Consider the following 15,583-nt stretch of genomic DNA (forward strand, 5'->3'; position numbering starts at 1 on the left):
ATTTCCTATCAAACCTGCAACAACACTTTAATTTGTCTATGAAATATTATTAAAACTATGTGTTGGGATGATCAAATTTGTGAAAGTTATATAGTTAATGTCCATGAAAAATGACATATTTCAGGAGCTCTAATTCATGAGCTGTAATTAAAATGTTTGATAACATTTATTTAAGGTTGACATCTATAAGAATCTCTTCCACCAAAAATCTTAAGAAAGTCACGAGTTATCAGATGAAAGTTTTCTCACCTTCCATTTATTCATGTGTCATTGAAAAGAGGGAAAAAAAGAAATAAAAAAAGGAAAGAGGGAGGATCAAGCACGTGCGGCTTATTATTGAACTGTCCAAACAGGGACCCTTACCCAACATTAGGCAGGCCGACGATTCCAATCTTCAGTGAGGTGCCGAACCTTCCGATCAGCGGTGGCGGTTTCAGTGCATCCCCCTTTGCCTGCATGCGACAAAGCAAACGAAACGCCTGGGGTCAGCCTCTGCGCTCGCCATTACATAATCAACGCAGTCTGAACCGTCCTCTTTTGACAAAACACCTTTTTTGGAGCCATGTTCCTTTTTAAACTTCCGCTGCAAGCCACAAACTCAGCCAAAGGACATTTATTTGCTGATAATGAGCTGAGGAAATTTGCTCGGATGGAACCAGCAGCCTGCACTCTTGAGCGACCACGCACTCTGCAGGATCTCAAAATAGAACGCGCAGCTTCTGAAACCCGTAAGTTGACACTGTGAGCTAGGGGGTTGACCTGCACCTCCAAATTTAGCTGTGGATGGGATCAAGGAATAAGGCAGATGAGCGGCTATAGCAGATCTCCCTCAAAAGGACTGCTGCGTAAAAATGCGCAGGAGAACTTTGGAAGACAACTCTTCCTCTTATTTATAAACAATAATCCTACATTTACTATTTACATGAATTTATGTTGAGCATATCTACTGGCGAATCTTATCATCCTCAAACTCTGCCTTTAAATGAAATCCAATTTTATATCAACCATTAAGAAAAAGGAAGAAAAACAATTTAAATGGAGCACTAAAGGCAGACATCGCCATGTCAAGAACATCAAATAAAGCAAAAAGGGTTGATCTAAATCTTTTTGGGCATGATCTAAATACCCATTTTCTGGGATACAAGACAGCTGTAAATGTGCAGCTTCAGCACCACAGAGTCAATGCGCGCCACCCTTTCACACACGGTTTACTCCAACCCCCTTTAGAGAGAAACAGGTGTAGCCACATGAGCGCACGAAATTACAACAATTAGTTAAACATCCTCAAATAAACTTCCCTCCACAGTCGTACAAATTAAAGTACACAGGGGCATAACCAGAACCCGTCGCCACAATCCAGCAGCAGGTCTGGTTCAACCTGCAGAAAACGAGGCTCCAGATTTGAGGCAAGTGAGGGTGGCTTTTTTTTCCAGGAAGAATTTAAATGAATAGGTCTAAATTAATCATTTATCTTTTGTTGATGGATGCACCCCCACTTAGACCCCTCACAATATGCAGAGCGTTTTGTTCGACCAAATAAATCATACCCATTGTTTAAGGTACATTGATCAATCTAATGGCTTGTAATAGGCTTCTAATTGCCACGGAGAAGTACTCAGGAATAGAGTTCGGGGTGACAGATTCAGCTGAGAATTTTCACTTGAATGACAAGGAAGTATTATGTTCTCCAGTCTTTAAAAAAAAAGAAAAACGGTGACAAGCCTAAAACAAATAAATGATTCGATGTAAAGTTTACTTTATTAAAGAACATTTAACTTTTTAAATAATTTATTTGGTCACTTTATTCTTTATATCAAGACTAAAATAAAATCACCTGTGCCCACGCCTCACTAATATTATTTTCAGTTCCCCTCAAAATAATTGAAGTAAACTGAAAATCGCGGTGTTATTTCTAATGAGCGAATTACACTGAGTTCAAATGCATTTCAGTTTCCTTAAACTCGAATTAACTGATTTTTTCCTGCAACAATCAACCCTGCTTATCTGGAAAAAAAGGACTGTTAATACCGCTAACAGCACTCACCCAAATTGTCATGATTGCAGAAATGATTCAATATTCCTGGCAGCGTTTAGATGCTGATGAGACTGATTTTATCGCCCCTTCTAAAGGTGGAGCTTTAAAAGAAAAAAAAAAGTATTTGAACAAATTGCGTCTGTGTTTACAGGCAGCATCCGTGCGCTATTATAGAGCACCATTTGCCCGGTTTTTGAATAGTGTGATGCACATCTTTCGACCAAAGCCGTTCTCTGGAAAATTGCTTTAACTTTAAAAGGGATGATGAATCACATCAGAGCAGGTCAATTTTACATTGTGCTATTATCTTCAAGCGTTTTAACAAACTGAGGAATATGATGGCTTATTGAATTGTGATAGGCTACTCAGAATAGGGGTGGAGGGTAGGGGAATTAGGAATTGGTGAACAAACGTTGTCTCCTTTGGAGTCCACTATTTAATTAAAAAGCGTCTCGCGGCTGCTGTAGAATTGAAATAGAAGAAAATCTCATTGGCGGCCTTTATTGTAGTAAAAGGAGATCCGCTTTGTGCGCTGATCACGGAACAATGTAATTAACTGACCCCTCACCTGCTCTGCTGCAACAGGTAAGCAGAGGCGTGTGGAAGGGCACGTGTCCCAACACGCAGGCCTTTTTTGCTTTTTGCCCACTACTGCGCATTCAGGAACAACCGCTTTACACAGCCGATGTGCGCTTGTTGCGCGCTCTCAGGCCTCGCGCCGCATGGTCTGCCAAAACTTCATCCAGCCTTCATTCACCAGTATAAACACGATGACGCTTACATCATGTTAGATGGAGCAAAGCCCTGCACTTCTGCTGGTTCCGACCGCGCGTAAAGTGCGCCGTCTCCATTACGCACCGACAAAACAAAACAAACATAAAGATCCATGTTAAAAACTTCTAATCTTGTGTCTGGTGTGGGGTGTTTATAATAAAATCGTGTTTCCGTGCCGTGTAGCCCGTTTTCTAGACACCGAAGTGTCCAACCCTGGAGCTAAGAAGTGCGGCCACAATCCACAGACATTAAAATGCGCGAAAAGCTTACCTCGCGGAGATGTGAAGTCTGAACTCAATTCTGTAATGAAAAGATTCATTGCAACTTCGTTTAGGAACAGATAAAATATAACTATATGCGTAAAAAATATAAAATCGTGCCTTGTGTTTGAGTCTGAGGAGAGGCTGCGAGGCGCGTGATTGACGGCAGGGTTTTTGGTGTTTCTGTCTGCGGTCGACGTTCTCATTGGCTGACTTCAAAACCCCAGCCAAGTATGCAGCTATTAGATTGGCTGCGCTTCCTCTCCAGCTGTACTTCAAAGAACACGCTTGCTACAACTAGGTAGTGCTGGGAGCTGCGAGCCAGGAGAGGAAAACGCGTGTGTCTAAGTCAATCCGATCAATCGGAGTCAAATTGGAGGCATTCAGCAGTGACACCGCGAAAACTTTCATCGCAGCACATACCCTGGATATGGCTACGTCTATACTTGGGGTAAGTCCGACTTTCACATTTTACGCACAAAAGTTGCACTTTTGAGTCGTTGTTTTCTGCTTTCTTTTAGAACAAAATCTGCGCATTTCTTTTGTAAAGTGTTTCTGATAGGGTGTCAGAACTTGACAATCCAGGTGTTGCTCACACAATCCAACACTTTGATTGTTCATCTCTAAGTTAACAAAGGCTTTTCAAACTTTGTTGTCCTCCTTACTGAGTCATTTATTGAGTCGTTAAACGATTTAAACTACTTTGTGTTCACAAATTCTTCTTCATGAAAAATCTATGCGCAAAGTTCAAGAAAAACTTGGACTTTCTGTTTTCATTTCAACTCCTGCTTCTGTGTCGGAATAAAAACCACCCAGTGGCGCCTGATTGTAAATTTTTATGCGTATTTTCACAGGAAGAGCCGCGATTTGGAACGACACCTCTAGCGATGCTGGCTGCAACCTGCAACAAAATTGGCAACACCAGTCCTCTCACAACTTTACCCGACTCCAGCGCCTTCTCAAAGGGTGGATTTCATCCGTGGAAAAGATCCTCCTCGAGCTGCAACTTGGGATCCAGTCTCCCCGGTTTTACTGTCTCGACGAGCCGCGCGTCAACAGGACTAACACCGACCAGCGGCACGGGCAACAGCGCCTTCTGCTTAGCCTCCACTTCCCCGACCTCCTCTGCGTTTTCCACAGAATACAGCGGTCTGTTTTCCAACTCCGCGAGCGTCACGACGCAGGAATCCGGCCAGTCAGCGTTCATCTCCAAAGTTCACACATCAGCAGAGACTCTGTACCCGCGGGTGGGGATGGCGCACCCCTATGAGTCGTGGTACAAGTCCGGTTTCCACTCAACCATCTCCGGTGAAGTGGCAAACGGCGCGTCATCGTGGTGGGATGTCCACACGAATCCCGGCTCGTGGCTGGATGTGCAGAATCCCGCCGGCACCCTCCAGACCTCCCTGCACTCCGGGACGCCCCAGGCCATCCACTCCCAGCTGAGCGGCTACAACCCGGACTTCTCGTCGCTGACCCATTCGGCGTTCAGCTCCACTGGGATCAGCCCGTCTGCGTCTCACCTGTTGTCCACCAGCCAGCACCTGTTAACGCAGGACGGCTTCAAAACAGTCATCCCCACGTACACAGACGCTTCTGCCGCCAATGCAATGATTTCCGGAGGCAGCTCAGGAATAAGTAGCTCTTCGAGGTCATCCAGGCGTTACTCCGGCAGAGCAACATGTGACTGTCCGAACTGCCAAGAGGCCGAGCGGCTGGGGCCCGCGGGGGCCAGCCTGCGCAGAAAGGGACTCCACAGCTGCCACATCCCCGGCTGCGGTAAAGTCTACGGGAAGACGTCTCACCTCAAAGCGCACCTGAGGTGGCACACCGGCGAGCGGCCTTTCGTTTGCAACTGGCTTTTCTGCGGCAAACGCTTCACGCGCTCCGACGAGCTCCAGAGACACCTGCGCACCCACACCGGCGAGAAACGCTTCGCCTGCCCCGTGTGCAACAAGCGCTTCATGCGGAGCGACCACCTGAGCAAGCACATCAAGACGCACACGGCGGGCGGAGGAGGCAAAAAGGGCAGCGACAGCGACACCGACACCAGTAACCTGGAGACCCCGAGGTCCGAGTCCCCTGAACTTATACTGGAGGGGGTGAACCCCAGGATCAGTGTGAAGGATCCGTCCCCGCACGACGAGCCATGAGGCTGCTACCCCCAAACAAAATAAGAATCAAAGATGCAAAAAGACACGAAAACGGGTTCTATTTGAGTGAAAACACAGGAGGAAAAATATTTCCAGAAAGGATTTCACAAACTACAGAACAGATATTCTCCACAGCCGTGCGCAGTTCATTCGTAAATTCATCTGAAGAAAAAATAAAAGCTGTGGGCCTTCAGGATTTTTTTAAGGTAGCTTGAAATGGATGTTTGAAGACTCTATTGGGACAGTCTCATCTTGTAAATTAACGACTCACCTGCGTGTTTTTTCATGTAAATGTTAGGCTCTGATTGTTTTTATTGGTGTTGTTATCCTGGAAATCAGGGAGGTTCCTTTTCGACGCACTTTGTGGATATGTATGTACCCGGCTTTTTCACATTTCGGTTAATCATTTTATTTCTTTTGCTAAAAAAATATCTATATATAAATGTTTACCTGTATAAAGTCATACGTATAAGACTTTCGTTTTATCGTAATTAAAAGGTCTGTAAAGGCTGTTTGTGTGCAGAATTCATATTTTTCTTTATTTTTTTAATTCTAAAAATTATTTTTCATTAAAAAAAAAGTCCTTACATTTTCTCATTGCCCCCACCCTGGAATAAATCAATGTTTAATGCTCCGGAAAAGACATTTCATGCCCAAATGAAAATCTTGTTAAATGGTATTAATTATGACTTGGAGCACATTGCAGCCCCATGTGTCTTGTATTTGCGATTAGGGATTCGTGTCTTATCAAATATCTAATTAATCTGCGAGACATCTTTTGTTCGGTCTCACTTTATCGGGGGGTTTCCAAGGGGGTTCGCTGACAAAAGGTCCCCGAATATTTATTCTAATTGTCCAAATTAACTGCTTTCATTTGCATACCAATCGATGGGCTAAGGAGGAGGACACGGTTGCTTTCTCTGCGCCAGAAAGCGCACACATAGATACAGGAACAGGGTTTTTTTTTTTTTTTTAGAAACTTCAGTCAAAGAAGGGGCAAAGAGTCAAATGCAAATGCAGAATTTGAAATGCTCCTTGCGTGGCGCAGTCAAATGGTGCCTGCGTGTTATTTGAATATCAGTGGCCCCGCACTGAAAGGGTTCAAGGATGCTCTCTGACTTCTTTGTGCGCACCCAGCGCAGCGTCCGAGTCCTAAAGAAAAAGCCGGGAATAATTACAGCGTGGATCCAGGAGTGGGAATACGTCATGGAAAAGCATCCAGACAGCCTTTTTTCCCTCCCCCTTCCCGTCTTAAGGATGATGTTAAATTGACCAAAAGGCAATCGAGGGAAATTATTGTCATTTCCTTTTGTGCCACAGCGATTTTAGGGAAAATGTCAGTTAGAAACAATGACTTTCGGCCTGCAATTGTTAGACATATGCAATAGAAAAACGGAGAAAAAGCAAAGGCAGAATTACGAAGGATAAGAAAAAGTCAATATGTTTAACTTCCTTTTTTGATATATATAAATCAACAATATGCGACTTTATTTTGGAAAAATTCTGAATAAAAAAAAACAAAAAATAATTTTTTCAACCAATTACTATTAAATATTGTTAAAATGTATTTGATTTTTTTTAATGATATATTTCCTTTAAATATCTAAGAGGGATTTAAAATTATTTAAATTTTTTTTAGTTTCTACAATGTTTGTTAAATTGTATGCATTAAACTTTTTTTTTAAATATTCTAATTGGAGCCGCAAAAGTGCGCATTGAAATGACGCGCATTCTGGAATTAGGCCAACAAAATGTAATGGAAATTAGAAACCTAACAACTATATCACAAAAAAAAATCAAAATTTAAAAATGAAATGTCTGAAAACAAAAATTATATATATTTGGTGTAAATGTTTTATAACACACAATTTAACAGTCCGGTAAAAATCTTCTTAAGTGTTTTCCAAATTAAACTGACTTTTATTTCATACAGGATGATAAATATTGCAGCATTAAAAAAAATTTAAGAACAAAAATATTTTTTTTTCTTTTTCTTTACATTTTGAATTCAGTTTTCACATTTTTCAGATGCTTTATGAAGCAGCATCCTCTATGTACAGGGAAAGACAAAACAGCATCAGGAAATGTTTGTGAGCAACTGACTGAAAATGACTCCAATATTTTTCCATCAACTGATCAGTGGAAAATTGCTTCCAATAGTAATAAATGTGAACCCGTTCTCTCACAGGACAAACAAGCGGCAGGGCGCTCTGCAGATTTTCTGTCTACTGCTTCCCTCTAGTGGAGGAAAAGGATAACAACAGTTTTTACATTTTAAACAGGAGCTGCAGGCATTTTAAAAACTGACTAAAGCTAAAAAAAAAAAAAACTTTGAACGTATTAGGGTTTTCTTTTGACTCGCTCTTTGCTTCTATCCCCACTTCGGCTCCTACTTCTTCCTCTTCCCTCTCGTTCTTCTCTCCTCTCTCTGCTCCTCCTGTCAGCTGTTTTGCCTCTCCTTTCTTCTGCCTCCCATCTGTTCTTCTCGTCTTCACTCTGACGCCTCTGTCTACCTCGGCCCTCCCTGCCCCTCTCGCGGCTTCTGCTTCGGTCCGGGTCCGCCCTGGAGCTGGAGGGTCTCTGCCTGTCCCTGCTGCTGCGTCTCCCTCCATCTTGACCTCCCTCTGGAGTGTTCTTGTTCTTGGGACTGCGATTTCTACTCCTGCTCCTTCCCCTTTCCACTCCTCTTTGTCTGTAATCTCCAGAGTCCTCTTTCGGCTCCTTCTGTCCGGTGTGAGGGCTTGCTGACCTGCTCCTGCGAGAGGAGGCCTTTTTGTGACTCTTGACTCGCCGCTCGCTCTCAGAGCTGTTATCCCGACAGGACTCTTCTTTCTTGTTCTTCTTCCTCTTTTGGCTCTTGGATTTTCGGTGAGCGCCTGAATCTGAGCCACTGTCACTGCTGCTGTCATCAGAGGAGCTGCTTGAGCCATCACTGCTCTCCTGCTTCTTCTTGTGCTTTCTTTTGCTTTTCTTCTTCTGTTTTTTGCTCTTCTTTTTCTTTTTCTTATCAAGCCGATCAAGTTTTCTGCAAAACAGCAAAGAAGTAAACTTTTTTTTTATATTTGAAAAATCAGCACACATAAAAACAATGAGAACATTCATGTTGGACATAAACATTTTCTCCTTAAGCCTTAAAAACTAAAATGTACAAATATCTGAGAATTTGCAAGACTGAAATGAAATCCTGTTTACCTGAGGAGCTTTTGCTTCTGTTTAGTGGTTAATGACTTCAAAAATTCCACTTCTGGATCGTCTTCTTCATCACTGGCAACATATTGCTAAAAAGAAAAAAGAAAGACTTTTGGTGAATTAGAGTTATTATAGATGTTTAAAATAACGTTTATTAAAAACTAAGCATATTTCATGAAGCCTGAGAACCTAACAAAACTTCCCTTTCTTTGTTGGGTACATTTTTGTGTAGATGTGCGTTTGTGTATCATCATATTCGCACAACGATGACAGTGTGAGACAGACAATTACCTGTGTAGAATCGCAAACAATAGAGTTGGTATCAAGGACACATTTTTTGAGGGCAAACCCACTGTTTCGCATCTCCGCCATTAACTCGGAGGGGTGCATCGACGGACCTGTTGGCACAAATCACACCCTAAGAGTCCCATTGATGTGGGATGTATACCATCCACTATCTCCACGGCGGGAATTCCAAAGGCGGCTTTGTTAACAGAATGGGACACCAAATCAACTCACTCCACTTCCGGCTGAGCAAATCATACAATATCGTTCACTGCCAAAGCAGCAGTTAGGGGAATCAGAATACACAATAATTACATTTTTTTTCTCCCGGCACAGGAGGGGAACCATTACGGCACTCCATCATCATCCCCACTGACTGGACTCTCCCAGGGTAAACATTATCACTTTACTACTCAGCTCGCTGATTGCAGAACTTGGAATCAGCTGAAGGCTGTGAGCTTTAGCTGGAGCCTGAGAGGAATGATGCAGAGGTAAACGAGCCACAGCATGTGTGGAAGACAAAAAAAAAGCTGCTCCGCTGACCCCCGCCAACCACGGATTCACATTCTTACCACAAATAGTCACACCATACGTGCGTTTTCAGAAAGCACATGGTAAACGGCGTGTACTTGTAAAGCGCAGCACTACCTTCTTAGAAGGCCCAAAGCGCTTTACAGTCCCATTCACCCACATTCAACCAATAATGGAGGCTCTGCTGCCAAACGCTGGCGCCAACTTCTAACCACCAGGAGCAACGTGGCGTTCAGTGTCTTGCTCAAGGACACGTCGACACACGGACATGCAGAGTGCGAACTGAACCTGTGATCTTTCAACCAGAGGTCGACCGCTCTAGCCCTGCACCACCACCAGATGCAAGTAAAAACCCTGAGCATGCTTTAAGGATTCTGTATGCTTCATTTGATGCTTTTAAAATAAAACCTGTTTATAAGAACATTTGTTTGAAGGTCCATTTATACTGATGAGAGAAAAAAAAAAGAATACTTGAGCACATAAAATGGTACCTGCTTCCTCCTCAGACGCCATGGAGCTGGCGTTGATGCCTGACAGTCCGTACAGAGGACACTCTCTGTCTGTGTTCACGTGGCCCCATTTGTGACACTTGATGCATCTGACATTGCGCACCTTTAAAATAAAAAATGAATTAAAAAAATTATTCAATTGTTGAATAAAAAGGTTGTAGAAATAACGTCATAATATACGACAGAGTATAAGGGCCACCATACAGAAAAAGAAATATTTGAAAAAAGTTCATGAGGGGAAATAAGTCTACATTTTATGGGAATGAAGGCACAAAACTGTTAAAATAAAGCTGTACATCACAAAAAAGCCAAAGGAGCGATTCTTGAGCAGTGTGGTGTCCATCCTATTTCTCTCAATTGTTTACAACACACACACAAATAATGTTTGGTTGAAGAGGGAAAATATAATGTTTAATTCATGAAAAAACAAAATTTCCATGGTAAAATTGTGACTTCTCATAATTCATATATGCATTTCTTTTTTCATGCTGGCCCCAAAACTATGCTGTAAATATAGATTCTTGGGATTAATAAGGAGGAAAAAAATATTCTAAACTCAAGTACAGTGTTCCTTCATTTATCGCTGAAGTTAGATTCATGATAGGGGATAAGTGAAATAAGCAAAGTATCATCTTTTTTATTTTGTGATCTAATGCATAGATCATGTACATAGATCTTGTGATCCATTTTAAACACGTTTCCAGTGCTTTTAATTATGATTATGTCCTTTTGGCCCACTGATTGTAGCTTCTACACCTACAAGCTTTTTCCAAGTTGCATTATTTCTTCTGCTCCTGATTCACAATGATTTGAATAGAGAAATACTCAGAAATGCAATTTTAAACATACTTTCCTTTGAATATATTCGCCGTCGTGAGAAAAATGCCATGGAAACATGTTAAAAACACCAAAACTATTATTTTCATGTAAAGCACATAAAGCTGCATAACATTGTTTAGTTGCTCTTGTATATATGTATATATCTTGGAAAAGATATATGTTTGTATGTAATTTATATACTTTTACTACTGGATCCTAAACCATTGAAGCCATATATATTGAGGTTAGGAGTAGTAGGTAATGAAATGACAGAAGAAAATGTCCTTTTTTGGATTGTATTGTTTAAAAATTTTCATTAGTAAATTTGCTGCAGCGGGATGATTCTATATGCAAAAAGTGTCATATTTTGAAAGGAACTTGATACAGCCTTTGTCAAATGCAAAACATCAGATTCAAGAAAAAGAGCTACTTTGTTTTTATTTTGCTGTGTTTAGTTCAATTACATTTCTCCTAAAAGTACCATAAATAAAAAGCACTGTTGTATTTTTTTAAGCAGTTCCTGCTGGGTTTTGGTCAGAATAATCAGCCTCAATGGCTCTCTCAGTGTTGAAGGCTGAGATTTCACATTTGGTTTGATTTAGGGTGAATTGTTAGTGTTTGCAGTTAATTTACAAGTTTGAGTTTTTAGATAAATATTAATAATTGAGTGCATCAGAAGGTAAGAAGGATTTCAAGCTTTTCATTTACAAAAAAAGTAAATACTTTATTTATTTTTATTTTTAAAATACTTTTTCTAAGATACTTAAAGCCTAAAGCCAATGGAAAAAAGACAAATTATTACATTTTTTAATTTTATATTTCTTATTTTTGCATTATTAGTACCAACAGTCAACCAAAAACTCTAAACTTAATTCACAAATTTAACAGAAAATAAACAAGTTTCTATTCACTACATTTAGTTTAGATCGTATTTCCAGACCAAAAAGAAAGAAACTGCAGCAGGGTTTATTTATTTGTTTGATTTTTTCTTTCCGTAAAAAGAGGAGTTGACTAAGATAATTGAATCAAAAGAGCAAATGTGCAGTTTGCCTGTGTAACAAAGCAGTTAAAAAATAGGAATAAATCTTCACTCACCTGGATTCCAAATGGCTGATCTCTAATATTCATGTCATCTTTTGCATATCTATAAAAATAAACAGGGAACATGTTGGTTTAATCAACTTAAAGAACGGACAGACTACACTGTAAAACTAACAAGTTCTTAAAAAGACCTTAAAAATAAGTTAATTAATTAATTAATTAACCAACTTTAATTTTCAGTAGGTGGAAACAAAGCAGCAAAAAAAACTGAATGGGAGGATATTTCCCCCCCAATAATAATGTCAAAAATAATATCAAACATTTCCAATCAGGATAATAATCAAATAATGAGTACATTAACGCTACCAAAAAGCAGCATAGTGCTTGTGTAAAACTATGAAAGTCAAAAGGTGCAGCAGTGAAACATGTGAGATTAGCTGGTGGTGTTAGCTGTCAATCATCTTGAGCATAGCAGTGACCCACTAACATACCTCCAACTTGTGATCTGACACAATAAAGCAGTGGAAATATTAAAAAAAACACACAGAGGGGGACAGATGCTGGGCCCTGGTTCTCGTGTACAGAAGAAAAAGATCAGGAAGTGTTTTCTTGCTACCTTATCTTTAAGTGTGTCCAGCATGATTCATTGTCCGTGATAAGAAAATGCTGATCAGGAGAATTCCAGCAGCCTCTGCCGCTATCAAGGTTTGTGTCACAGAGCTGTTCCTTTGAAGCAACAAGTACTCAACACAAAAGACCTTAAGAACTTTGTTTAAAGTGAGAACTCTAACATCGCTTTGAAAATCGCCTTTTCAGGAACCTCAATCAGGAAGAGAAGGTTGCTCTGTAATTGGTTTGTTGAATTAACAGCTTTACCGTTTAAAGGGGAGAGAACCTTTCCAAGAAGGCAATGACTATTCTATTATGTGGGATTGTTATAATAATAATATTAATAATAATATTAATAATAATGGATTGGATTTTTCTGTGCTTTTCCAGACGCTCAAAGCACTTACAAAGCGTCCATTATTGATTCACTCCTCATTTATACTTGGTGATGATAAGCTACTGGTGTAGCCAGAGCTGGCCTGGGGCAGACTGACAAAGGCGTGGCTGCCAGTACAGGCCTACGGCTGCTCTGACCATAACTGGGACATTCGTACACATTCAATTGGTTTGTTGGTTCCAAGACACGGAAGTAGACTGAATGAGACTACCTATGCTGGATCCTGATAACACGTAGGACAGATTCATGATTTTCCTGAAGCATTTTAATATACTTTACTATAAATATCATATTAATGATTTGCCATCTTTATCTAATAGATTTAAGATAATTTTATGACCTGGCAAATAAAATATGCAACCAGGCTGATTCCCCCTCCCCAAAACTGGTCATGAATACATCTTAAAACATACAATGAAAATATAAAATGACCAAAAACTCAAGTCTTGAAGCAACCTCTAAAAAAATGTGTCAGAATCTAGAACTTACTTCTCTCGGGGAGCAGTCTTCTGCCACTCAAACTTGCATTCCTCCTGACCCTCCTGAGAAGCAGAAATATGGACATAAGATTATCTTTAACATTATAGATTTTGTTTGTCCTACGAGGGCAAACTCAAAAAAGATGTATACATTTTGCATTTAAAAAAAGAAAAACAATCTAAATTGAGGCAAGATTAAAGACAATATACCACCATAACCTGGGCAATATAATAATAAAAAAATGTCTGAAGAGAACACAAAATATGGCAGCTGGATCTGCATTAGATCATCTTCTAGAAACTGAAAGCCTTTCAGACATGAATAACGCCAATCCATTTCTAGATAGTTATGTATTACAACTTCAAACAACCCTGAACTTGCAGAATATTTTTATACAGCAAAACTGTGATAATTTTTTTTAGTCATAAAGGTGAAAACAAGAGTGATCGGTCATAAATAGGGTAGTTTAACAGTGTGGATTTCTACATACAAAGGGGAAATGATCTAATTCCTTCTTATTGTGAATGAAACATTTATCTGTAGCCACTATTCTCTTCAAACTTTTCTGAACAAAAGACAAAATTTTGCTCCTTTAACAAGATTCATTTCATTTTTTTCATTCAACCTGGCCTCTAAAAAGATATTGAATTAATTATTTTGTTTGTTTTAGTCTTAAGTATTTTTTAAATGGGATGTTACAGTCAGTATTTAAATGTTTACAGGCTGTTAAGGAGTTTTTCTTCAGCTGCAGTCTGGTCATGACTATTGCAGAAACACACTTTTTTTAAACAAGCCAGATAGAATTGTGTGCAGCTATTGAATAAACAATTATCAATGACAAAATAAACCAAAAAGTGGATTGTTAATGTTTAGGTGAAAATCACTTGGAATTACTTGGTTAGAATTATTCCCCTCTGTCTAATAAGTGAGTTGATAAAGATTTTTGTTAACTTTACCTCTTTTGTCTCCTCTTCAAGTCAGTAAAATGTGCGAAGAGCAGCAAAAAGAACAGAAATGTACATGTTAAACATAAGATGTCAAAGAAATATTCAATTAAAAAATTGACAAACATATTGACAAATGTGGAAGATCATTTACCTTTGGAAGCGCCTGGTGGAGCTTCATACATGAAATTGAGGCCATTTTTAACACGATCATCTCCCATTAACAACCTACAATCAGAGAAAATACAATCTTATCTGAAAAATTTATTAGTTTTGTGCTGTTATAAAATCAAACCAAACTGCACAACAAAAGCAGCTTAAAGCCAGTTCTGGAAGTCAATAAGGCTTTAACCTGACCTGTTGTTGTATGTTTCCTGCTCTTTCAAATATGCCTGCATTAGATCCTCTTGCTTCCGCTTATCGAAAGTGAGTTTTTGTTCGGCCATCCATACCTAAAAGTAAAAAAAAAAAAACACAAAGAAAGAGAGTGGGTATTAGGATGCAATTGTCTTAACATGCTAAGGCAGAACTCCCTAAACCTCTGTACTGGGACTTCACTATATCACAAAAGCAGGACCAAAATAGAGCTAATTTATTGGTATTCCGCGATTACTTAAATATCATAAAATAAACTAAGTTATACAATCTAATCTTACAGCAATTTTTTATAAAAGCACTGGTCAAATTACATATGTTTTGTACATATCTGAAACCTGAATTATGCACATCAGGTCAGGTGCTGTAACAAAGGGTGAGATCAGAAAAGATTTCTCTTCAACAACACTGTATTGTCTTATGTCTTAAACCACTGTGTTTGAAATAAATAAAGAAACTGAACTGAACGAACGCAAGTAAATCCAAAGTGTCGCGATTTTTTTTTAGGATAAAAGCAATCTTATAGGACATAATAACGTAAAACACAGACATGTATAAGTCTGCACGAATTTTTGAACAGGTGCGTTTTAAAACGTAGCTTTTTCAGCTGTAAGCTATTATTAGTATTAGCTAATAATAGGCATAATTATATTAGCAGCTAGTACGTATATATTTCTGACGATTAGTGAACCGAAAATATAACAAATACATAAAGCAAAAAAAAAAAAAGTTAACAACTACATTTAATAATAATAGTAATCATAAAGTAAATATAAAACAAGCTCGTAGCAAATTTTATCAATGTTTGGTTAGCTTGTTCTGCCAGTAGCAAGTTAGCTCGGCTAGTAGTAGCTAATCCTCTGGCCTCGTAAACAGGAAAAGCTTATATTAAAGTTGGACTTGCCTTTTTAATGTTAGATTTTGAAGCAGGATGGAAATCCTTTTTACACATATAATTTGCGAAAGACTTCCCCATGATTCCAGTTCAGTTGTTGAGGTTTTACCCGTTCTTTTTCAGATAATGAAGCCTGGCTACGGAACCAGTACAGGTAAACAACGAGGACAACTCGAAGTCAGCATTGTGTTGAGACTTCATATCCGCCGAATCATTTTAAGCAATCAAAAGGATCCAAATGTAATTGACATTTACAAAATCCTAAAAACCATATTAAAAAAAACTAA

General features: G+C 39.3%; 3 protein-coding genes across 4 annotated transcripts in view; 1 reads left to right on the forward strand and 2 right to left on the reverse strand.

The window, feature by feature from the left end:
* ola1 (Obg like ATPase 1) overlaps positions 1-3,189 on the reverse strand; it is a 50,985-nt gene extending 47,796 nt beyond the window's left edge. The window contains exons 1-2 of one of the 2 annotated variants that reach the window (XM_023951097.1): positions 3,080-3,189; positions 364-452 (exon numbers count right to left, since the gene is read on the reverse strand). Coding sequence is in view for 1 of the 2 variants with exons in the window: in XM_023951096.1 (XP_023806864.1) it covers positions 364-452; positions 550-564 (104 nt within the window). In the remaining variant the exon portion in view is untranslated. Of the gene's footprint in view, positions 1-363; positions 453-549; positions 702-3,079 lie in introns of those variants that run through there. The other variant, XM_023951096.1, reaches the window with a different exon arrangement.
* Positions 3,190-3,300: 111 nt separating this feature from the next.
* Positions 3,301-5,733, forward strand: sp9 (Sp9 transcription factor). The gene is made up of 2 exons (XM_004081761.4): positions 3,301-3,520; positions 3,924-5,733. The coding sequence occupies exons 1-2, from the start codon at positions 3,500-3,502 to the stop codon at positions 5,220-5,222; spliced, it is 1,320 nt and encodes a 439-aa protein (XP_004081809.1). The 5' UTR covers positions 3,301-3,499; the 3' UTR covers positions 5,223-5,733.
* Positions 5,734-7,117: 1,384 nt separating this feature from the next.
* cir1 (corepressor interacting with RBPJ, 1) lies at positions 7,118-15,491 on the reverse strand. The gene is made up of 10 exons (XM_004081923.4): positions 15,306-15,491; positions 14,384-14,478; positions 14,181-14,254; positions 14,039-14,052; positions 13,092-13,144; positions 11,651-11,699; positions 9,719-9,839; positions 8,703-8,809; positions 8,415-8,500; positions 7,118-8,247 (listed from the first exon to the last, which is right to left on the reverse strand). The coding sequence occupies exons 1-10, from the start codon at positions 15,375-15,377 to the stop codon at positions 7,563-7,565; spliced, it is 1,356 nt and encodes a 451-aa protein (XP_004081971.1). The 5' UTR covers positions 15,378-15,491; the 3' UTR covers positions 7,118-7,562.
* Positions 15,492-15,583: the final 92 nt, after the last annotated feature.

Source organism: Oryzias latipes, chromosome 21 (assembly GCF_002234675.1).
Source record: "Oryzias latipes chromosome 21, ASM223467v1".
NCBI classification, from domain to species: Eukaryota; Metazoa; Chordata; class Actinopteri; order Beloniformes; family Adrianichthyidae; genus Oryzias; species Oryzias latipes.

What these genes read in the sequence shown, in the direction of transcription:
- cir1 (XM_004081923.4), bottom strand. Translation starts at nt 15,377, where the DNA reads ATGGGGAAGTCTTTCGCAAATTATATGTGTAAAAAGGATTTCCATCCT. An exon ending in CAGGAAACATACAACAACAG is followed by an intron (nt 14,255 to 14,383) that starts GTCAGGTTAAAG and finishes CTCTGATTGTAG; the next exon opens with GTTGTTAATGGGAGATGATC. An exon ending in GGCGTCTGAGGAGGAAGCAG is followed by an intron (nt 8,810 to 9,718) that starts GTACCATTTTAT and finishes TTGTGCCAACAG; the next exon opens with GTCCGTCGATGCACCCCTCC.
- sp9 (XM_004081761.4), top strand. Translation starts at nt 3,500, where the DNA reads ATGGCTACGTCTATACTTGGG. An exon ending in TGGCTACGTCTATACTTGGG is followed by an intron (nt 3,521 to 3,923) that starts GTAAGTCCGACT and finishes GTATTTTCACAG; the next exon opens with GAAGAGCCGCGATTTGGAAC.